This window comes from Ambystoma mexicanum, chromosome 11, assembly GCF_040938575.1.
Source record: "Ambystoma mexicanum isolate Mex_15411 chromosome 11, UKY_AmexF1_1, whole genome shotgun sequence".
Classification (NCBI taxonomy): Eukaryota; Metazoa; Chordata; class Amphibia; order Caudata; family Ambystomatidae; genus Ambystoma; species Ambystoma mexicanum.
In genome coordinates this window covers 1363983695-1364009031 of record NC_090934.1, presented here as the reverse complement: position 1 = coordinate 1364009031, position 25337 = coordinate 1363983695, and the positions used below count along the sequence as shown (strand labels likewise).

The window sequence follows — 25337 nt, the reverse complement described above, 5'->3', positions numbered from 1 at the left end:
CGCTTCTAGGAAGGAATATAAGCCTGCTTTACATAAAGAGTAGCTGAAGATTTGGCAGGGTTTTAAGGTGGCAGTAGCCAAAAAAAAGGCCAGTGATTTTTGGCTGCTAGTTGATCAAGGGTCGTTCACTACCATGCACAAAGATATCAAAGGTAGATGGTACCAACATTTCAGTACGCTCTACGGGGATGTTACCTTGCATTTGCATAGCGCCTACTGCCATAGTTCATGGCGTCAAAGCGCTTTTGCCTGTCAGCGAGGCAAAGGAGGAGCATGCAGTAGAACATGCAGCGGTGGTAGGGAGGAGCAAAGTCAGGTAGACTGTTTGGTTGAGGGCGAGGGATAGTTTAGGTGCTCAGGAAGGCGTGAGAAAGGAAAAGGTTCCGAAGCTATGTTTCTGATGCTTGTTAATCTGCTTAGAATCACATGCTGTGTATATGGGCCGACATCCAGTGGTAACCGCAGAGTATTGCTTATCGTCTTTCGAGAATCGAAAGGGGACGTTGGTATAGGCGCATCTGTAACACTATCCCTATCGTGACGTGTAGTGTACCCAAAATCCCTCACATGCCGAGGTCCCTCAGATTGTTTTTTTCCACCCATGTTACTGGTCGCCCTTATGCGGAGCTCTTACATAGAGATAGCATTATTGTCATTATTATCGACTTTGTCGTTATTCCTTTTAAGCCGCTTCGACAGTTGAATCCTTGAAACAATGCTGAAGACTTCTGCAGACTTTCGACACCTGTTAATCCCGTCAGCGCTGCTGTCCACGTGGCCCGGGCCTTCTGGCCAGCCTTCACAGTAGGGAGAGTGGGGTCGGGGTGGACATATTCTTTACAAGTATGCCTTTCCTCTTTCACCCTCTCTGCTCCCTGGGTTTTGTCATCGATGTAACTGTCTTTCGCTATGGAAAAGACGCCATTTAGGTTTTGTCCCTCGTGCAGGGCCAAATATCCTTTGAAGGACGAGCATGCTCGGTGCAACAACTCTTCCCCTCGACCATAACGAAGCAAGTTATGCAGCCTGTAGACTCCTGCACCCTAAGACGCTTAAGGAGCGCCGTGTTAAGCGGTGGGCGGCCATGGGATGTCGCAGGCCGAATGTTCTTCTCAGCGGTTGCAACCGCCTAAAGTGATTGGGGAACTAGCGATGACTAGGCCTCCGTGCCAGAAGCCATTGACCTAACAGCGGACTGCTCTCGGTCCGCAATGTCTGTACCACACCCCAGCAGGCCTGACACAAGTCACGCTATGGGGAAAACACCCAGCGTCAGGGCCGCACGCGATCATAACACCAAACACACAACCCCAGGTTCTGCTTCGGCGGCAATGTCGAAGCGTACCAAAGCGCCAACGGAACCGTCAATCTCGGGATCCTCTGATTGGCAGCCTTCACCGCAGTTGTGGCCTGCGACTGGACAATCCAAAGTAAAGGGCGCTAACACTAAAAGACACATAGATGGCTAGGCGCTCCAGGAGGACGTGCAGACGCCGCTTAAGGCCCGGGTGGGGGCTAAATCCACTGCTCAGCCCCCTGTTCACCCGGTGGTGTCAGAATCCACTGCTCAGCCGGTAGACCGCCCAGATTCTCCGACCATTGCCGACAGCATCGCAAGGATTATTTCGGCAGTTAGACTGAAGGAGAGGTCGAAAGAGGCGGCGAAGCACAAAGAACGGCCTAAGGACATGACGAAATACACACCACAACGCCCCCTGAAGCCCACCAGGACTATACAGAGAGTCCTGTGCCTTTATCACGCGCATGAGAAGACCAATCCCGACTTCAGAGGGAAGAAAATGAACCCTTTCCTGCCCTGGACCCCTCTGGTTCATCCTCGTGGACCAGGGAGAAATTTAAGGGATGTATGGACAGATTAGAAAAATGTCTTATTCTGAGACCCTTGCTTCCAAGAGGCCGCGAAGACTTCCCTTCTACGCCTGTATCCAGATTTGAAAGGATTTTGGAAGATCACCTGAGGAGTATACCTGTGTCCTCACAGATGATGTTATGGACACTTATGATCAGGATGAGGATGGCACCTTTCTGGAAAACTGCAATGTGGATGACCAGACAGGTTTTATGGACAATTGGTAAGACAGCTGTCAGGTGGATGCTCAACCCTGGATGTCCCCCACTCCCACCCAGGACCCCGATGTCTTGTGCATAGATTCCCCCCCTCCACTCCGGCTCGCCAAGCCTCCCCAGTGGATGACCAGATGGCGTTCAATGCCATCTTGAAGAAGGCAGCTGACCATTTTCAGATCGCCACCCAATCGGCTTTACCAGATTCTGATTTCAAAGCAGTGGACGATGTTCTGGAAACAGCCAAGAAAGAACATGAAACACTCAAGTCCCTTCAACAAATTACCCAGAAGCCCTCTCCCCAGAGAGGAAGCGGCTCCCGCCGGTCCTTTCTGGGACAATCCTCGTTTTTTCCCAGAGCCAGTATAATGCAGGCAACAACTGGAATTTGGGACAAGGGTATAATTCCTCCACCACTTATCCACCAAAAGGCCAGCGGTGTGGGAAACGTAGAGGATGCGGTTACAACCCCAGAGGCACTCCGGCCTCGGGCCAGAAATGACCTGCGGATCCAAGCCCCCTCCCATGCCACCTTGGTCGGGGGAGTATAACATCTTTCCTTACTGCATGGGGAGGGGACAACAGATCAGTGGGTACACAAGACGGTAGCCCACGGGTACTGTATAGAATTTGCCTGACCACCCAAATTCAGACCGCCAAGATCAAGATGCCTGACACCAGACAACCTGCACATCCTACTGCAAGAGATGCAGACCCTTCGAGAAAAGGACTCCGTAGAAGCTGTCCCTATTCTACAGGTAAACAAGGGTATTTATTCACTGTACTTCCTTGTACCCAAAAAGGATCTCACCGTGTGCCATGTGCTAGACTTGCGAACAAGTTTGTCGAACCTCAAAAGTTTTGTATGGTCACTTTACAGGAAGTAATCCCGCTGTTGAAACAGGGGGATTACATGGCAACACTGGATATTAAATATGCATACTTTCATATTTCGATGTTGCCAGCGCACAGAAAATACCTAAGGTTCAAGGTACTCCCCTTTGGCATTGCCTCGGCACCAAGGATGTTTACAAAGGTACTGACAGTAGCGGCAGCACACCTGCGCAGACTATCCATCCCGGGTTTACCCTTACCTCGACGACTGGCTCATAACAGGGGAGTCCTACGAGACATGCCTATTGAACACACAGAAGACAATAGACCTCTTATTCAGTCTGGGATTCTCCATCAAGAAGAAGAAATCCAGCCTAGACCCTAGTCAAGTCAAACCATTTCTAAGGGCTCTAATTCGGACAAAAGACAGCCTCTTCTCCCCCTCCAGCGAGAGGGTTCAAAACATGCTGTTTCAGATACCTCGGTATGTAGCCAGTTGGGAAGTGACTGTATACAAGGTCGTGCGTCTGTTAGTAATTATGGCGTCTTGCATTTATTTAGTTCCTCACGCGCGTCTGCACGTGCGGCCCATGCAAGAGTGGCTCAACAGCCAGTGGTGTCAGGCCAGCGGACAATAGGAAGATCTGGTAGTTGTCTCGCCAGCCCTCGTTCTCTCTCTCTGCAGTGGTGGTCGAAGGAAAACCTCTTGAAGGGGAGAACATTCACCACCCCCGCAGTAGAAGCCACTCTCACAAATTATTGCATCTCTCACGGGGTGGGGAGCTCACCTGCTCCAGCAGACTGCGCACAGCGTGTGGACCCCACAAGTAGCGTCCAACCACATAAATCTGTTGGAACTATTAGCAGTATTCAAGGCACTGAAAGCTTTTCAAACAGTTACAGGGGAAAACAGTCCTGATCTTGACAGACAGCACCACTGGCATGTACTACCTGAACAAACAAGGGGGCATACACTCTCCAGGGCTAACCAAGCTGTCCCAAAACATTTGGATATAGACTCTCAAACACAGGATGTTCCTGTTGTCTCAACACATTCCAGGGGAACTCAATCTTCTGGCAGACGTGCTCAGCCGACACTTCCTACTGCCCTTAGAGTACGAATGGTGACTACACAAAGACATCGTCTCTAACATTTTCGCAGGATGGGGCTTCCCAGAGACCGAATTGTTCGCAAATCTGGAGAACGCTCAATGCCAAGATTATGCCTCCAGGTACCCACAGGACCGCTCAAAGGGGAACGGGCGCTGGATAGCATGGTCAGGGAAATTTGTTTACGCTACCCCGATACCCCCCCCCCCATCCACGACGCCCCTACTCAACAAAATTGTGCACAAGATGCACCAGGAACCAGTAACCATGATATTGGTGTCCCCCATGTGGGCCCTCCAACCCTGGTTCTCTCATCTGGTGGAGATGTCCCTCTCCCATCCTATGAAGCTGCCCTGCCCGTACACCATGTTATCTCGGGACAGGGGAGAAACACTGCACCCATGCCTGCAAACTCTGAACTTAGAGGCCTGGCTCCTGAGGTCATAGAGTTCGGACACCTTCAACTCCCTCAGAGATGTATGGACATACTCAGGGAAGCAAGACAACCCAACACCCGATACTGCTATTCCAGTAAATGGAAAAGCTTTATCTGGTATAATGCCAAGGGTGTCAATCCCATTGACTGCTCTCCTGCTCTCATTATATTGTACCTGACCCACTTACTGGATTCAGGCCTGGTTTTTAATTCCCTAAGGGTTCACTTAGCTGCTCTCTCAGCCTACACTACGTCACAGCAAAAGGTGTTGTGGTGGAAAATACCAGTTATCAAGGCTTTCATGGAAGGAGTTAAAAGGATTCATCCCCCCCCCCTACCATTTCTAACCCAGCTCCCGGATGTGACTTAAATGTGGTTCTGACTAGACTCATACAGTCCCCCTTTGAGCCTATGCATATGGCAATTCTAAAAGACCTTACCTATAAGACAGCCTTCTAGTTGCTATCACTTCTATTAGAAGGGTTAGTGAACTACAGGCCCTTTCAGTACTGGACCTTTTCGTTACAGTTCACATAGATAAGGTGGTTCTGCGCACTCACCCTCGATTTGCTCCAAAATTTATTTCCAAGTTCCACATGAACCAGTCGTTAGAACTGCCCACTTTTCCAGAACCCCACTAACATGGCCGAAAGGAGCCTACACACGTTAGATGTGCGCAGGGCAGTCATGTTCTACCTGGTAAGAACAAAACCACTGAGGCAGACAAACCAGTTTTTCGTTTCAGTGGCAGCTGGCAGAGAAGTGGATCCTGTCTCTTAAGTCAGCTATCTCAAGGTGGATAGTCCAATGCATCACACTTTATTGCACTCTTGCTAAGCGAGAACTGCCCTTCAAGACTAGAGCACAGGCTACTCGATGCACTGGGGCTTCCATAGCATTCATTGTAAATGTTCCCCTAGAGTCCATTTGCAAAGCGCCAACCTGGAGTTCTGTACACACCTTTTCAAAACACTATTGCCTAGACACTCCTTCTAGGTGTTATTCTCAGGTGGGACAAGCAGTACCAACACATCTTTTCACTACTGTTGCTTCTCACAACCCAACTCCGGGTACTGCTTGCTAGTCTATACACAGCATGTGATTCTAAGCAGATTAACAAACATCAGAAGACATGCATTACTCACCGTAATAGCATTTCCGATGATTGTATGTGCCCACCCTTCCTCCCCGCTCGGGTGGAAGGAACATAGACGTCTTACTACTTTCTCTCTTTTATGTACTCAGTCACGTTAGCCTTGGGCTCCCTCATGGCAGAAAAAATACAATCTGAGGGACCTTGGCGCGTGAGGGATTTTGGGTATAGTGTTACAGACACGCCTATGCCGACGTCCCCTTTCGATCCTCGAAAGACGAGATGCAATACTCTGCGGTTACCACTGGATCCCGGACCATATGCACATCATGTGAATCTAAGCAGATACAATCGTCAGAAATGCTATTACGGTGAGTAATGCTTGTCGTTCAATTGAACCAAATTGATTGTGCGACTCAACTGTATTCTATCGGGCCCAGTGCCGAAAGAGAGCTGAAGAATGTGTTCGCTGCGGCAGGGGGTATGTCTGGAATGTATTGACTGCATGGTTATCTAAGGCGGCAAATTCCTTCTACTTAGCCACAACATTTGGCAGGGCTTGTTTGACCAATCTGAATGTACCAATTTTACAATAGCTCCCTGAAAAGTGACCATGTCGACAAGGAACGTCTACTGGATGAGAATCCTGGTTCTGAACTAGTTAATGATATCCTGATCTTTACTGCAGAGATGATTATATCAGCAATGAACTCCCAAAAATGTGTTGAGGCGCCAGGATGTCATAGACTCCTGGTTTATCTATTTAAAGGAGAAATTAGGACTTGGATACATCTGGTTTTTCTTCAAGAATCTTAACAGACCTCAAATATATGCCTGTTCTCGATATAGTGCCAAGGTTTTCTCGATCTTCAGTAAATGGTATTGCACGTCTCCAAGTCTCCCCCAACCCGATGTTCTATTTGAACTCTTAATTTAGTGTTTTGCTTTATTGCCATGGCTACATTTTAGTGGAACAGATCCAAGTCTTCCATAGTGTTAAATGCAAAATAAATTACGTTTTACACAGTACATAACTGATTTTCTGTCTTAGCCATGGATCACATCAGTTTCCCACAAATCCTTAATAGTACTTTCCTTCAGTGAAACGGGTGCACAGGTAGGACAATTAACCATAACTTGGTTGACACTTGAGTCTGATCAAGGACATGGTATCCTATCTAGATGAGACCAGTTTTGGACCTAGTGCAAACTCAACTGTTTTAAAAGCTCCTTCTGTTTGAAATTAGATATTCGTGTAAACCAAGTTGGTTGAAGCTGTGACTAACTTCAAATTTATTTTTTTACTTTCCGTGTAAAGTTCTAAATTTGAGAGTATGTCTATTTATAAAGAAATAAACATGAAGGCCTTTTTTTGAAAGGCAACATACTTCAGTTCATGATTTTGCACACTTTGTACCTTAACAGAGCCAAAACCAGTGTATGCCCAACCCGGACAGCCAGATGTTGACCTTCCAGTCAGTCCAGCTGATGGCCTTTTACCAAATTCAGCTCATGAAGACGGGATGCTTAGGTATATTACTTTTGATATTTTTTTACTTTGTCTGATTAGATTTATGTTCAAGTGTAACAGTGTACAATCTTAACTTGTCATATCAGTAATGCAGTAATGGTTTTTTCGGAGTGTGTGGCCTGCTCTAGGGATGTATCAATTGAGATATGCTTCACTGTAGTAAATGTGAACATGTGGTATATTAAGGCATTTATTTTAAAAGCTGTTGTGACAGTAATAACTTTTTATTTTAAAATATCCTGTCATTTAATAGTTTTTTTTTTTGTATCTGATTCAAAATGAATGTTTAACACATTTTCAGGCCAAGCATGAAACTAGTGAAGTTCAGAAAAGGAGACAGTGTGGGTTTGCGGTTAGCTGGTGGGAACGATGTAGGAATATTTGTGGCTGGAGTTTTGGAGGACAGTCCGGCAGCTAAAGAAGGATTAGAAGAAGGAGATCAAATTCTTAGAGTAAGTACTCTTTCAGATTGTGGTTATTGAAATGTATGTTTTCTCATTATGAAAAAGTTTTTAATGTGTTTTACACAACTTTTTTTTCATCCTGGTTTGAGAAATAATTGGTAACTTGCAATAGTAACGAACTAATGGGGACAGAAAAAATTAAGAAAAGCAATACGACCAGGGCATCAAGCCAAGCGATGAAAACAATTCTTAGCGCCAGGGGACAGCTCCGGTGGTGATAGTGCACGGTACAAATATCCTTTAGCATTAACATTGTAAAATCCTGAATAGTAAAATGGTCAAAATGTGATTTCAATGTTAAATAGCAGGAGAAGGTGGCACACTGTAGCTGAGCTGCATGCCCAGTCGTAGTTTCACAGCACTCTTGTTTTCCAGTGACAGCACGGGAGGGGAGGGATCACAGGATAGAGGGTGTTTGTGTCAGTTCCATGAAAAGAAAACCTCACCAGTGGCCATATTAGGACCTTATGGTGGGTGAGGGGGGTACTAATGAGCACTGAGTAAGGGGCAAGAAAAGGAATGTTGGATGACGCCACACAGAAAACTGGGTCAACAGATGGGGGTCCAGAAGAGATAGGGGTTACCCGGTTCAAACTAGAGAAAGCTAATTTTAATATTTTTTTTTAAACTTGCAAAATATTCACACTCTTTTGTGGTTCCAAAATTGGTCACTCGAATTTCCATCTTTTTGGGTGGAATATAATGTGGTCTTTTTCAGCTCAACACCTGCAATTTTGAAGGCCTCTTAGTGCTACATTCTGTAAGAAAAGAGATTAGCGAGAGTTAACGTGAGGAGACAAGATGTGAAATGTAAATTCATGTTGAGTGCAGTTCAGAAGAACCAGTTTACTGTGTCAGTTTCATTCTTGGTCTGTTGTAGTGACTGTACTTGGGGGTATGTGTATCCAGACAGTAATCCAGTTGCCTGTATCATGCTCTGTTTCCTGCAAATAGGATCGGCCCTGAGAGCGTGGATGGGTAGAGTGGTTTTCTTAAAGGCCTATATTGTGAATTGGTGCGAGTGATGATTTGGTTGGTGTGAGAATAGGTGCAGAGTACTCAGGCTGCAACTTTAGAACTACCACTGCAAGGTTCAGAGAGGCCAACCAGTCATTTAATACTTGGTCTTACCAAACTCTCTCATGGTGTAAGGCAGGCTGAGCAGTAAGGCAGACTTGGATCAGAGGTTTGGCGTGTAGGTACAATTAACAGCACTTGGAGCAAGACAAATAATACAATTCCACATAGGAGTGTAAAAATATACTTCGAATGGATTGTGTCCTCCCACGTATTCCTCATCTTAGATATATCCTTACCTTTAGGTTTCGCCTCGGAATTCTTTTCTCTCTCCAGCAGAGGGCGCTCCACTCGAGGCCGTGGTGTCGGATGTCCCTCGGCGGCACCCGCCGAACACCGACGTCATCCACTCTATAAGAGCCTCGAGCTCGCCCATTGGCTTCACTTCTGTTTTCCCGTTAGCTTCGCTTTGGATCGAGTTAAACGGCGCTTCAGTATTTTTTGAGAAAAAGCTATGTCGTCGTCTTCGAACCCTTCCACAACGAAGACAGGTTTTAAAAAATGCCTAAAATGTGTTAAGATGTCGTCCCTGACGGATCCACATAAAAATTGTCTTTCGTGCTTCGGTCCCGACCACCGTATGGAAGACTGTGGTTTGTGCCAGTCGATGACCCACAAAGCCCTAAAAGAGCGTAGAGGTAAACTGGCGATGCGGAGGGTTTATCGAAGTTCAAATTAAAAAAAAATAGAGACTTGGACGAGTCTTTGACAAAATACCATAAAAAACATAAATCAAGGAGTAGATCGAGAAAGACTTCTTCGTCTTCAAAAAAGGCTAAGAATGGACGACATCCATCTCTCTCATCTTCGGAAGAGGTCATAGCATGTCCATCGAAGCATGACTCTCCGAGTAAATGGGAAGCTTTTCGAGCTTCCATGCTAAAAAGTTTTGAGAATGCGGCCCAGGCCCCCTCAAAAAAGCTAATGAAGACTATGCACCGTTTCACAAGAAAAGTGACAGAGGAAGGTCCAAAACAAGAAAAGCTGATAAAAAGACGTCGAGAGCGTCAAGAGACTCTTCTGGATCACCTAGTAAGACAGATCCTTCAGTGCATAAATTGAAGGTAGAGGGAAACAAAATAGAGTTGAATATCATACGCCGTCGACATCGTCATCAAAGGCATCGAAGGTCCTCGAGTCGACCACTCCCTCGAAGGAAGCTACGTCGAGTTCACGCTCAAACCTCAAAGTCTCCTTCGGTCTCCACAGCGCCCTCGACGATTACACCGAGGTCGTCGAAAGTTCCTTCGACGGTGTCGAAGGAGGTGATTAAAACTTCGGTGCCATCTACACTTTTGTCGACGCCCGAGCCTTTAATAAGGGAAAAACCTTTAATGCCTGAAAAGGTTTTTCAACCTGAGAGTCAACATGATTTTTTCAGGACCATGTCATCCATCTATGAGGGAGATTCATCGGAAGAGGAGGAAGTCACCTCTGCTCTTGTTAAATTTGGCACTAGATCTGTCCCAGAGGAGTTAATTAACCCTCAATGAAGAATTCAAGATCTGCAAGAATGTTTGCAAACAGCAAGTGGCCTGGATACTTCTCCAGAGTATGAGTTTGGCAACCCAGACCCATCAGAGCAGGCGGGTATGGGTAATAGAAAACTCATGAGCAGAGTTACAGAATTTATGGGGTGCGGTAGGAGTTCACCAGTCTGTCAAGATGATGACATGACGGATATATTATCTGGAACACCTCAACAAGACCCCATTCTACCTTTTCATATTGCCTTACAGAGAAGGGTTAGTGCTGCATGGGAACGTCCTGAAGCCATAGGGGCCAGTAAATAGAAAGTTTGTGGCAAAATATAGACCTTGCTTATCTGACCCGGAATACTGTTACGCTCACCTGGCTCCCACAGGGGCGTCGATCGGACCCGGACAGCTGCGACCTCCTCCAACATGAAGCGTAGTGCAGAGATGACAGACTGGACTGGACCGCCTAATCTCGTCTGCTTGACCCGTAGAAATATTCTCCTGCAAGTGGAGAAAGGGATTCAGCCACCCGTGGATTTTAGTAATGGCACCCCACTGTTCTTCCCACTAATCACCACTAATATTCACTTTCTGTAAGCTCACCTTATGTTTGTAAATGATGAGCTCTCCATCCTGCGTGGAATGCAGGGGTGCGTAGATACCAGTTACTTCACTGGTTTGAGGGCGTTGGAAAAGTTCCGGATGAATATTGACTCCAAGGTTCCAGGCGAGAACCCGTAAGTATAAAGTTCAAAGAGTTCAATATTTCCGATGTTCACTCTTGTACATTCCTTTCTTGTGTTGCAGCTGGGTTCAAGGGAAGATTGTCTTGTGGCAGCTGATGGTGTTGAGGTAAGAGTCTGTATTACCCAACACTGTCTGGAAAAAGATGCGTGTGTTTAAATTGCTGGTTTCTCTCTCCTTACAGGTGCGGCGTAAGAAGTTGCTTTTTGTTACAGAATAATGCCTCCGGTTGTTAATCAGGTAAGTCTATGGTTGAGAGGTTGTATTTGTTGGCTCTTTCGGCTCACCTTATGTTTCTTTTGTCCCCTAGATGGTGGAATTCGGCGGAGAAAATGATGGAGGCTGCGCCGGATCGAAAAATGCTGTGAGGACTGGTGAGTATGGCGCGGCGCTGCAGCTGGCGATGCGACACGTATAGAATAATGTCCTTTTCAAGTTTGAAGACGTGATGGATCTGGAATTCAGGTAAGGATTGAAATAATATCTGTTTTCTAACCTTTCCTTCTTTCTTCTATTGCTAGGAGCTCTGGATTCGAGACGGGCGTGGCTGAAGACTAGATGCTGACTGCAGGCACGGTGAGCGTTTTGCTGCTGGATGCAGAATAACACGAAGCATGTGCTGCTGTTCGGGCGTGGTTTAAATAGCCTGCAAAATAGTTCCAGGTAAGAAGTCCCTAGAACCACACCCGAGTAAAAAATTGTCCCTGTAGAAAAATAGTCCCATCCAGGCCTCACATTGGCTTGGATTCATTTGCAGCATGGTCTGCATGAGGTAAGTAAAGTCTATGAGCCTGGCGCCTAAGGCGCCAGGACTGAACCCAGACAGCCCCCAGCTGGGGCTGCTGGGGTTTTATTAAATACCTGGATGCCTGCTCCCGGGGCCGATGGGCTTGATCCGGATGCCCGGGGGTAGGCATCATGACAAATACCTCAGCAAACACCCAACTCCGTAAAGTTTGGTAGTACAGGCAGCCACTTCCACAAAGAATGCGGCATACCCTACAATCCCTCCAGATAGGGACGATAAAAAGGTGGATGCATGGTCTAGGAAAATCTTTACATCTGGCAGTATGGCTTTGAAGTCTACTAATGTAACTTGTACCTTGGCAAGGTTCACATATTCCCTGTGGGACTGCATGTCAGCGGCAGCTGAACACATCCCGCAAGGCGAAGAACGTGATGGCTTTCTAGCTTTTATAAGGGATGGAAAGGAGGCTTCGGGAGAATGCCTTCAATCAGGGTTGGACACAGCTGACAGTATCAGCAGGTCCATGGTGACTAGCACAGTGCTACGAAGTTTTGCGTAGCTAAGAAAGTCTGGGTTTGCTCCTGATGTGCAATCCAGGCTTCTTAATATGCCCTTTGATGGCTCAAGGTTGTTCGGTAGCAAGGCAGATGAAAGTTTGGAGAAGCTACAGACCTCCAAAGCGGCAGCAAAATCTCAGTGCCGCTATAAGACAACCTCAGCAACGCCCCTACACAGGCTCATCTTCCTGGAGGGGTCGTCCTTTTCGCTATTATTCCTCAATTGGAAGAGGAAGAGGGCAGGCCAATTAAAGAGGTCAAAGAATATTTCCTCGGGGTGAGGAAAAAGTGCTAGATCAGCCCCAGCAATAGCATCTGTACCATCAGCCGCCGCTGCTGCAGATGCCGCAAAACCACTCTGAGGTTTTGACCCCACAAGACCCCGGTGGGAGGCAGGATCTCGCAGCACCTAGAAGAATGGCGGGGCATTATTTCAGATGCTTGGGCACTGGAAACAGTATCCCAGGGTTACTGCCTTCCTTTTCTAAAGAAACCTCAGAATCACCCCCCGGAATACAACTCTGCCAAACATCCGGATCTGCTCCTGTTGCAGGAAGTTTTAACCCTGCTACAGAAAGGTGCAATAGAACATGTACCTGTAGCGGAGAGGAATAAGGGTTGGTATTCCCCATACTTCCTTATTCCAAAGTAAGACGGAGGACTGAGACCCATCTTGGACTTGAGAAACTTCAACAAGTTCTTAAGGAAGGACACATTCAAGATGGTCACACTTTCTCAGATCTTTCAGGCTCTCCAACTCCAGGATTGGTTGGCATCATTGGACCTTCAGGATGCTTACTTTCATGTGCCAATCCATCTCAAGCACAGAAAGTACCTGAGGTTTGCGATTGGCAATTCTCACTATCAGTTTCGAGTTCTGCCATTCGGGTTGACCTCCACCCCAAGAGTTTTCACCAAGTTGATGGCGGTGGTGACAGCGAGTCTCAGGAGAGGGGGGGATTCATGCCTACCCCTATCTGGACGATTGGATGATCAGAGCATGTTCTCCAGAACAAGCCCTGGATCATCTGTCCAAGAATTGTCACTTCCTTCACAAACTAGGTTTTTCTCTGAATTTAAAAGTCAAACATGATACCATCACAGAAACTCCAGTTTATAGGAGCAGTCCTGGATACCTGCTCGGGCAAAGCCTCGCCTCCCGCAGAGAGCTCACCACATTCTGCAGATGGTAACACAATTCCAGAATGCCCAGTATCTTCCGGCCTTCGATTTTCTCAGGTTGCTCGGTCTGATGGCATCCTGCATTTTTCTGGTGCCAGAAGCCAGATTGAGAATGAGATCTCTTCAATGGGCTCTCAGAACTCAATGGTCCCAATTCTCAGAGGAAATGTCGGATCTGCTGCAGGTCCCAGCCCAAGTAGCAAAGTATCTACAATGGTGGGCTTGCAGACATCATATCCTCAGAGGAGAATCTTTTTGGCAACCATGGCCGGAGATAACAGTAGTGACGGACGCCTCACTTATGGGGTGGGGAGCCCATATCAATGCTGTGACAATCAGCGGGCGTTGGTCTCCATCGGAGTCCAAACTACACATCAATCTTTTGGAGTTGACGGCAATCAGACTAGCGCTGAAGGCCTTTCTGCCCTCTGTACGGGGAAAGAATGTTCTGATAATGATGGACAATACAGTGGCCATGTATTACCTCAACAAAAGAGGAGGAGTGGGGTCACTGCCGCTGTGCAGAGAGGCGATGCAACTCTGGTTCTGGGCAATAAAAGAAGGGATATCTCTATCGGCAATTCATCTAGCCGGAGAGCAAAACACAACAGCGGACGCTTTGAGCAGGCAGAGCACAGTCTCTCACGAGTGGGAGATAGCTCAGGAAGTCATTCAAGAGATCTTCACCCTTTGGGGAACCTCTTAAGTAGATCTGTTCGCGACCAAGGCCACGCAGAAGTGTGAACTACACTGCTCAAGGGAATTTCTACCGAGAGGCGCTCTAGGGGACGCGTTTGTAGTGGAATGGGAGTTTTCACTTCTGTATGCGTTTCCTCCAGTCCCTGTGATCCCTCAAGTAATCAGGAGGTTGAGAAAGTCCGGGAAAACCATGATCCTAATTGCCCCGGATTGGGCCAGGAGAACGTGGTACCCGGACCTTCTGGACATGTCCATCTGCCCTCCAATACATCTTCCAAGAAGAGAGGATCTTCTCTCGCAACAGGAAGATCATGTTCTCCATCCAGAGGTCAACACACTCCACCTTCACGCATGGCTTCTGAAAGGCTGAGATACAAGGATTGGGATCTTCCGGATGGTGTGATGGAGATTTTGCTTTCGGCCAGAAGGCCAGCAACCAAATCTCTGTATCGGTGCCGTTGGAACAAGTTTAGTAACTGGTGCAGAGAAAAGAATGTGGACCCATTTCAATGTAACATCCCATCCCCACAATATTATCTTTTCTATTACATTTAGGTTATCTGGGGCTCCAGGTTGGAACGATACAAGGATACTTAGCAGCGCTATCCATCTTTAAGCGCTCTTCAGAAGAAGAATCTTACTTCAAAATACCCTTACTAATTCAATTCTTAAAAGGTTTGAATAATGTGTTTCCACCAATACCTTTCCAGGTTCCAGTGTAGGATCTGAACTTGGTTCTTAAATGTCTTACATGCATTCCATTTGAGCCTTTACATTCTTGTCCGCTAAGGCTCCTAACTTTGAAAACAATACTCCTTGTAGCATTGACATCAACCCGCAGGGTAAGTGAGTTGCAGGCGCTTTCAAGCAACCCTCCTCACACCATCTTTTATAAGGACAAAGTATGATCAAACCTTCTTTTCTACCTAAAATTGTTTCGGATTTTCATCTGTCACAGAAAATAACTTTACCTACTTTTTACCCTCCTCCTCATGCAAACAAAGAGGAGCGGTTGCATGAACTAGATCCCAGAAGAGCTCTTAGTTTTTACATCTCAAGATTGGCAAAGATTAGTCAATGTGTTCAACTTTTTGTGGGGCACACTGGACTCAAATTGGGTCTTCCGGTAACCAAACAAACTTTATCCAGATGGATAATTGTAGCCATAACAGAATGTTACAGATTGGCTGGAAAAGAACCACCTGATGGTCTGAGAGCTCATTCAACCAGGGGCATGGCAACTTGAACAGCGTTCAAAAGGGGTGTCCCTATACAAGATATTTGTACAACACCCACATGGTCAGCCACGCACACTTTTATAAAACATTATGCTTTGGACTCGACCTCTTCTCAAGGAGGTCTATTTGCCAACTCGGTACTCCATTCTGTCCATGATTAAAAAAGATACTGTACTCCCACCTCCAATACAAAACTGCTTTGGGAGCCTATCTAAGATGAGGAATACGTTGGAGGACACAATCCATTCGAAGAACAAGTTACTTACCAACTGTAACTTTCTTTCGATTGGACGTTCCTCCCACGTATTCCTCATCGACCCTCCGAACCAACCCAACAGTACAGTTTACGTGAATTACACTCTAAACTCTTAAGGCTGGGGTAAAAAAAGGCACACCTTTAACAAATTAAGATCCATGGACTATATTATATGAAAAAACAGAACTGAAGCCAACGGGCGCGCTCGAGGCTCTTATACAGTGGATGACGTTGGTGCTCGACGGGTGCCGCCGAGGGACATTGACGCCACGGCCTCGAGTGGAGCGCCCTCTGCTGGAGAGAGAAAACATTTCCAAGGTGAAACCTAAAGGTAAGGATATATCTAAGATGAGGTATACGTGGGAGGAACATCCAATCGAAAGAATGTTACAGTTGGTAAGTAACTTGTTCTTCACATTCAAGTAAAATTCAGATATTAAAACATGCACCAGAGAGTGGTGAGAGGAGTGATTTACTGTGGTGCCTTACTGCAGCGGAGAGTCTGCCTACTGTTACCTTGGTGTGGAGGAGGAGCTATTGCTGTTTTCGATGCAGAGACTGTTAAGCAGTTGCCGGGTGGAGCGGAGAGTGGTTAGAGGAGTAGTTTACTGTGGTCTGCCGGGGACGACCAGAAACCTTCCCCGACAGGCTCTCTACCGCTCCACACGGTACGAACCGCTTGCCACGAGAGACCGCAACAAGGATCCGTGAGTACTCAATCTCTTTCTGTGTGCCCGTGCATAAATATGGAACCTAATCGAAGCCGAAAGTATGGCCTTCGTCGTGCTAGTGCATGCATGGCCAAACGACCATAAAGCCCCTCGGCCTGGGACCCTCAATTAAATGGCACCTCATGCAGAAAAAAAAAGATAAGCAAGTGGGCGCTGAGCTACACAGAGAAAAATTACGGGCTATTAACCCAAAAAGAGGTGGCATCTGCAATTTACCTAACTCACCGGCAAGTAATGACAATATCACTGGAGAAAACATCTGTACTATCACCGTCCATTGATGACAACTATTTGTTACTAAACCTGTGCTTAGATCTCTGGAGGAACTCATTGGGCACGTTAGAGCTTTGAACTCCTCCACAAACTATAGCATCATTTGTACACAATTGTTGGCCACTCCTGACCTTGAGCAACTGATTTCATCTCTGAGCTTCCTCAGTTCTTCTCACAGTGAAAGTGATTCTGATCCTGAGGTTTCGGTTTACCCTAACCCATTGCTACGGGCGCAGTGTTCAGAGGTGATACTGTCCGATTCCTCTCTTAATACAGTGGCTGCCTCGATTGGAGCACTTTTTGTCTTTTGTGTCAACATGGCCAAGGAACAACAAGATTAAAGCACATTCTTGCCATGGTTGTTGACACTATTATACAATTGCATGATGAGGTCATAAAACAAATGGCAAGTGATCATGGCCCATCACTAACAGTTCCTCCAGATAATATCATAAATATTGGAACACCTTTCTCTCAACCCATCATTGATCGAACAACTCAAGTGCCGGAAATGGTCCCTATCTCTGAAGATCAACCTGATCCTCTCTGTGCCGACAATGACATCTCCTTCATGTATCATTGCTCATGGTGCATGATGAGGACATTTCAGTGGAAGACTGTGAGGGCAACCAAGACAAATCAATTGGATTTTTTTTTGCAGAGACACAGGGGTTGCCTATGCCTGCTCCCCTATGCTTCTGGAAAATGCAAAATAGTTTCACCTTACACGAAGTCCGGGCTGCCCCTGCAAAACAACCACAAAGTGATAGCATTAGGGAAACATATTCCCACAATGGGGCAAACTATGTTCACCACCATTCAATGTGAACGCACTCTTCGGCAAACTCAATTATGTGGCCCCATTGATGGATGGCTGCAGGCGGGTGGCCCCTCCAAAAGTTTAACAGGGGCACCTCACGAACAATTAGCAAATGGCATTGTTCAATATGCTTTCCCTTACTTGCATCAGTTAACTATGACAGGCCCAGATGCTGTGCCTAATATTGTTTACAAATCCAATCCCAACTATTGGGCCGGGATATTGGAACGCTGGTTTAAGTACATCATACTAACTGGAACAATACCTAGTAGTTGGAGAGTCCATATTGATCCCGTTTCATAAGAAAGTCAATATGAAAGAACCCTCCAACTACAGGTTATTGGCTGGGCTAAACACAAGTTCTAAAGTCTTTGCCTCATTGATTTTGAAAAAATGTAACATCTTAGCTGAAGCTAGTGGCCTTTTAAAAAAAAAAAAAGTGTTATATAACGGCTTTAGAAAGGCACACAGCACAGTACTTGGCATTTGCATGCTACAATACTTTGCCTCTGAGATGATAGCAAGTAAGTGAAACTGTATGTGTGTTCTGCGGATTTCTCTAAGGCTTTTGATTCCATCTCCTGGCCTTTTTTTTGGAACAAACTGCGACAATGGGATTGCTTCTTTACTTCATTATGGCCTTATATTGAGACACTACAGTGACCATCCGTCTGAACCAAGAAGGTGACACTTCATGCCAGATCGGAAACCAATGTTGGACTAAAGCAGGGGTGTGTATTGGCACCCATGCTGTTCAACCTATGTTTCTGACCATGAAACTCAGAGGGATCGGAGTTGAACCTACTCCATGGTTAATGTATGCAGATAATACTGTCCTCATGGACTGCACACAGATTGGGCTCCACATTCGATCAAAGCTTTACAAAATTATGCATCTGCCAATCAGCTCGGCATTAATGTTGCCAAGACCAAGGTAATGGTAATTGGTAATAGACCTAGTCATAAAAATTCCTTTACCTGAAACGTAGCTCCATTTTTGAAGTAGATGCACATATTTATTTGGGCTTACCTATTTGAACAGTCCCCATCTACTCTTGCCACAAAGAGTATGCCAAGAACAGAATCATACGAAAATGGTCGGCAATTAAACGCTTTGTAGCTAACCAGTGTGGGAATAACATTGAAGGTCTATTGGCTGTATATACCACGAGTATTGTTCCAGGGCTAACATACGGCCTCAAATTGCTTTCGGACCCCTATGTTGCCTGGCTGGAAAAGCTGGTGGGAAAAATCCTTGGGGTCCCCAGGGCAGTTCCGGCAGAGGTTCTGTGAATTGGGCCTACAATCAACTTGTTCTTATATGCGCTAAAAGCGACTGCTCATACACATTTTAGCTAGGAGTGTACTGAACTTTGGCTTCCGGTAAGTATTCAGCCAAATTATGGCTGAAAAGCAGCTATTCAGCATTCGGCCGAATGCTTACTTGACTTGTACTCAAAGCCTAAGTTACACCCCTGGTTTAAATGAACAAGTGATAATGTGTCAGTATACATGTGTTTTCTTTTAGCAATGTAGCATGGTTAAGAGCGTGAACTACAAACGTATTCCTATTGCAGAGCAGTTACGTGATGGCATTTAAGCCACTTACACTTCATTTATATATTTGAAGAAATATTTTGGTGGAGTCTTAGATTTTGAGGCTCAAGCTTGTAGAAATGTGCCTCCGTGGCTATCATAGAAGCCCTGGCGCCGCCTCCCCACACCACTCTGTCCCTGTGCTGTGCAGCTCTCTGTGAATGGGAAAGGTTTAGCAGTGTGTGTGTGAGCGCGCAGTGCCTCTGAAGTTTCTTTGAATAAGCACTGCTGGTCCGGGCACTGTATTGAAAAGGCATTTTATTATGACATGAGGACACGTTGAACATCCACATTTGAAGTGCTTTTCTGGGTTGAAATAAAATGTCTGTTTACAAATTGCATCAGTAGATTGTGGTGTGCACAGTAGTGATGGATGTGAAGAAAGGAACCAGCAGGGACCCTCAAATGTGATACTTCAGTATGAAAGGTGCAGTCTGCTCGGACTGAATTCAAAGCTGATATTGACGTGCACAGAAACATGCCCACCGCAGGCCTAATAACCCACTGGTCTGTTTTCTCTTCTTCGCTAAGCTGCTCCTCGCATCTAGGCATAATCAGTGAGTCTTCCCGTGAGCTGCCTTGCCTGGTGGATTATTATTCCCAATCAACGTGTATTGATTATCCCAGGCTTCTCTGTCCTCACTCCCCCACACTCATCTCTCAACGCGCCTTGTTTTTGAAGTGCCTACTCGTTATAAAATGACCTCCCCTTCACGTCACACACAAAGGACTGGCGAGCTCTAGCTAACGCCTTGCAGACATTGGCACAGACCTTCTACGCACATGTCTGTCTCAAATCGCAGAGACGGACTCCAGAAATCTTCACCAACTAAATTATGTGAAAGAACAGTGCATGGTCAACACTGCACAGCGAAAAAAAGACAGTCATGTCTGTAGCCATTGCGACAGGGACCATATGAATCCATGGATCATGTGCCTGATTCCAGATTTTGCTCCTCAGCCTGCTCTATCGAAGCTCCCAATTTAGCTCAGTGGGCTAATGTGCTTGCTCCAGAAATCCTTGTGCAGTTGCAAATCCCAAGATATAGTACACTCGTTCGTGGACGGTGACGTGAGCAACAGGCAGCTCGGAACAATGGGTCTTTCTGCTACACACTGTCAACAGTACACAAATCTACATCTGCACGCCTTTCCTTTGGCATGGACGACCACAGAGTTGGAAGCCAGGAGTCTTGGGCAGTCAGGCTGCATTCGCAAGAGGGGGCTGCGGAGACCCCATATCAGGTTGTGGGAGTACCCTGAAGGCATTTACATGCAGGTGCGCCATAAATCTTATATATAGGGGTTAATTGTCGACGCCCAGCCAGCAGGGAGCTGAAACACGACATGCATTGTGACAACCAGCTTTTAACAACCTCTCCCTGGGAGACCTGTTGGAAATGTAATTTACAGCACTGAAAGTAGTGCTGTCTCCCTCCGCCTCTCTGACACCCACAGAGCCATAATGTCTTCTCCAGAGCCCACCCTGTAGAACAAAAGGGGAGAAAAACATGCAGCTGTTCACGAAGTTGGCTTCACCTTTTACTTGATGGAGCTTGGGTTGATTTGTAAAGATTGGGTGGGGAATTACTTTTAAAGTTGGTTTCATTGTTATTTGCAGAGCCTATTCTAATATGTAAATGTTTAAGTAATTGGAGTTGCGATGACTCCTTTTGTGTTTCAGTGCCTTGCTAAAGCCAGAAGGATCTGTAGAAAGTGTCATACTGCAATTGAGACATCACGACATGTACTAACACAGTGCCCCAATTTAAGTATACAATATCAAAAAGAGTACCAAGCTTTTGTCTTGCACCTAGGATGTGCATGATGATCAGTTCTGGAATACATTGACTGGGTCTACCTCATTAGTGATTACTAGTGCAGCATAGTATATTTGGAAGGAGGTATTGAGTATGGTAGAAGGGACACCTAATATGTAGTTCTGATTCGCCCCATTTACTGATGGAATCTGTGGTACTGTTCTGGACTTTTGGATGCAGTGAGGCTCATACTTAGCCTTTAATTTTGTCTGAGATGCTGAACTGGCCCTACTTGATAAGCAATATTGATTTAATGAACACTGTGTGTGCATATACTGATTGGTCTTTAACATGGCCATGATACTATGTGATCATTTTATGAACATTATTTGAATTGTTGATGAAATGTATATTGCAACACTTATCAACTTTTTAAAGGATGTAGTAATGGGACCAGCCATTACGTAATTTGTAACCTGATTTTGCTGTTTTGTAACTGTGTTTAAGGTTATATTTTTATTAACCAAATGCACAATACATTTCTAAATAAATAAAACACGCACCACACTGGGATGCACAACACTCAATACAGTATTAAGCAATTCAAAATGGAGAAAGCGGAACTGTGGTGAGAAAAGTGGAAAACCGAAATCATGCACCCTAATTCTAAAGCAGGCACCTTAATTGAGCAGTCATTCCCTTACAAGGTAAGTAAGTTCGAATGCTTGTTTAGTCCACACATAAGTACCTGAGTTGGGGTTTAGGAAGTCATAAGAATTTGCCTACAAATGATTTGTCCTCAACCAACAGGTGAGTAAAAAGTTAATTACAGGCACCCTTTCTGGAAAAGCAGGTTCAGGGAAAAGGGCTACACTCGCAAATCCTACACTCCGGATTACCCAGGCTAGTAATTCTCGGACCATGGCCATATAGCGGCAATGTTAGTGGACTTTGCACCCATGTAATCCATTTGAGATGAGGGGGGCAGCAAGAGTGGATTATACACTTGAGCCTGGTGCTGAGATTCTGCAAATGCACCTCCCAGGTAAGGGACATTCACTGGTGTTACCCACGTAAACCAACCCACCCTTCTGGTTGATCTGGCTGCAGGAGGTCCAGGTATCACAGGGTAGTAGTTGAAGAAGGTGTTGGGTTTGGGACCAAATAGGCAGCCATTCTGGTTTCTGAAGCGGATGCGATTCCAGGAGACTCCCAGCTGAAAGAGAAACCCGACATTGGACACCTATTGCTGTCTGCCCCATGACCAGGATAGACACCCAGCACACGGAAAACGAGGTGGTGAAAAAAACCGTCGGATTTTGGCATGCCCAGTGGCTGCGATAGAAAACAAGATCCAGGGAGCCCCCACCCACGTCTTCTGTGTAGAGCAGCTGCTGCAGGTGGAGTTGTCTGTCCTACAAGCTGATGGTCTTCAAAGTCCCAAGCTCCAACTTGGGACAGTGTCCACAACAGCAGAGAGGCCTGCTTAATGAATGTCTGCTCTGAGGATAGTTCAGGGACTCTTCGATGACAGCAGGACACAAGACTCGTTATACGACCACCAGTCTTGGGGAGGAAGGCACAGATTAAGGTCTTCCTTGGTCGCAGAAGAGGAAGAGCAGGATCTCTGGTGTTTGGCTCTGGCAATGCTGGATACTGCTGCAGTCCATTGGGTTTTCTCAACTTTGTATGTTTGGATATTTTGCCCCAAAAGGGTGCACTCCTAAATGGCTCCAGACCCCCTCCTCTCATCTAAAATCAACGCTGTTACCTCAGTACTGTGGAAGGGAGAGACGGGCCATAATGGGGGATGCTGTAAGGGACACCCCAGGCAGGGCCACAGTTTTGGACCAGGGAGTTTACAGTTCTCGGTGAGGGTGATTTGTGTATGCGGACTGGGTCCCCCTTCTGGCAATAACGGGCAGGTTACATTGAAAAGCGTTAACACAAAAGAAGGCACCAACGTCTTTGCAGAACTCAGGAACAGATTTATTACAGGCAGAGAAGTAGGCTCATTGCTAGCAGAATAGGTGAGTAACACTGGACATGGATGATTCTGAATAGGGCTGCGGGCACTAGGCAGGGTATTCTAAGAATACTAAATCAAAACTATACCCAAGTGGCGTACTTTTAGCTCTGGAATCTGGAGTCTCAGAGTTGATTTCACCAGGTACAGTCCCAATATTCAAGGGAAATGACAAAATAACTCCACCCTCTTTTTAGATTCACAAACCACCCAAAAACCAAATGTTGCTGCTGCAGGCTGCGTTTTTTTGGCAGCACCTGCATGTGATTTGTTCACCCTCTTCACCTGTGACACTCAATGGTCACCATGCACTCATCAAACGGGCAAACAAAGATACATCTACACAGAGGCTCAAAAGCACTCAGGCCCACAGCCCACCCAGCGCGATTCAAGAGCTCCAGTTCCAGTTATTCAAATGAGACTCAAATTCTTCAATATACCACCTTTTCAAAAGTAAAGGCCTCAAAAACCCCTGACATCAAATAATCCAGGTCACGGCTGTTGATTGAGCACAAATACCCTTTAGAGTGGTTGGCTGGTTACACAGAGGCTCGAGGGGCACTAGTGGCAACAAAAGCCCCCGCACCAGCCAGCAGCCCAAATTCTCGTAAATCAAATGTACCGCAAGAAAATTCCATATAACCTATTGAGGGGTTCAAAGGCGTCTTGGCCCGCAGTCACCCCTTAAGGCACTTACACAATCGATGCAATACCCGCTCCAAATTGTTGTGGGGCTCAAGGGACTACGTCACGAAGACACCCCACACTGTAATACAGCCAATAACTCAGTTCTAACAGGTCAAAAACACCTTCCCCGGAAGTTTCAAAGAGGTTCAAGGAGCATTAAACCCACAATTACCCCACTAACAGAGGGGACGTAGATGCAGTACATCCACCACCATTTATTTCACAACTTGCCATTCCGATTCAAGGACTCCGAGGCCCGCAACCGCCCCTTGGAAAAAGAGGGCAGATCTAATATTTCAAGACCCCGGACAATGTCTGTACAAGCAATACAATCAAAAGGCCTGTGCCGAAGTTTAAACGTGCAGACCAGCGTGCTCAGATTATAAAGTGTGGTGTGTCGAGCGCATAATAGCTACGTTGACAAGTGTCATTTTGAGAGTGGAATTAACCGTGGCCGGTCATGGGAAGTGGCACACATCAATCATGTAACAGGAGTAACGAGTGTTCAAGATGTTTGTACACAGCTCCTGGCACAACAGTGATGGTATTACACCTTTGATGTTAGTCCACAGCACTAGTAGGAATTCCTACTGTTCAATCACATGCACCAATATTACCTAACTGATGAGTTATCAAAGCTAAGAGCCCAGATGCAGCGCTTCAAAGCAACGTGCCAAACTTAAAGTTTGAGGAGGCTTAATTGCAGGTTGGAGATTGGGGGATCAACAACTGGACACAGTCCGAGGTCTCACACGCGAGTGGAAAGACTGAGGATCACGCCGGGGCGCACGTACAGGGATACCAGGGAGTTGGGTCTTACCCACTGGTGCGTCCAAAACACAGGAAGACTTGCTCCACTGCCCCGCAATCCCCAAACACCAACCACACTGCTGGCACACTGTGCAGCGCTACGCGCATGCACAGTGTTTATAGGCAAGGATTTCCAAACGCTGGTAATAGAAAGAGGACTGTTTGTAGAGAGCCCAAATACTGATGAATACAGGAGAAGTAAATGAACAGGACCTTCTCCAAGCCTCCAAACAAACGCACTTCTGGCACACCACGCCTAGACAGGGCATTGATAGCAGGCATACTGGCTAGGCACACAGTGAGGGGCACATTCTGACACAGAGGGTGATGGCAGAATCTGGCACAGATGGGGAGGGGTGGCAGGGCAGAGAGACTAGAAGCCCTACTGGTGGAAAAGTCGAGCGGGTTGGGGGAGAAAAGAGGGGAAGGATGGTGAAGGGAGGACAAGGGTACCTGTTAAAGTAACCACCTGGGCTCTTCTGGCCCCCACCATACGGTCAGCACACCGCCACCAGCAACTTAAAAAGAGCAAGCCCAGCTCCTCTGTCCACCTATAAGGATGTTTCTCCACTCCTCTAGTGCACGCCCACACCCAGGGAAAACTAGTATCTGTGTGATTCCCAGATCCGGGGAGATGAAAATGATAGGGTGCAGAGAGGGTGAGCACAAAGGAGGGGAGGTTAATTGTATGGTGTCAAACAGGCAGGGAAAATAAATGAGTGGGGAAAGGAGGAGGTTCCCAGAAAGGGATGCAAAATGCCAGTATTACAGGTTTCTGTAACATTCTTTAAGGACTTGTTGAAGGAGTCTGTGTTCCAGGATGTGAAGAGGATATGAGTCATGATAAAGTAGGGTCCAGGGGTTTGACAACAGTTTGACATGAGGCACCATAGTAGTTTGCAGATGACAAATGGTGCTCATGGGCTTGTTGTAGTTCTGGGTGCCGCCGCAACACCTGATTTTGGGCAGCTGCTGGTAGCCCTTGCTGCTGTAGATCCAAAAGTGGTCTTCATGTGTCTGTTAGGTGGCACTCGTGAATGGGCAGTTTTCATACCTGGAAGGCAATGTAAGGTATGGGGGCTGTATTGTTGACAAGTTATTT

The 25337-nt window shown here is 46.3% G+C and overlaps 1 protein-coding gene across 8 annotated transcripts in view; it reads left to right on the top strand.

Annotated features, from left to right (window-relative positions):
* TJP1 (tight junction protein 1) overlaps positions 1–25337 on the top strand; it is a 2827266-nt gene that overhangs the window by 1890018 nt on the left and 911911 nt on the right. For all 8 annotated transcript variants that reach the window (XM_069624936.1, XM_069624933.1, XM_069624931.1 and 5 more), the window contains 2 exons: positions 6984–7089; positions 7391–7541. In XM_069624936.1, the coding sequence (XP_069481037.1) occupies positions 6984–7089; positions 7391–7541 (257 nt within the window). The remainder of the gene's footprint in view (positions 1–6983; positions 7090–7390; positions 7542–25337) is intronic.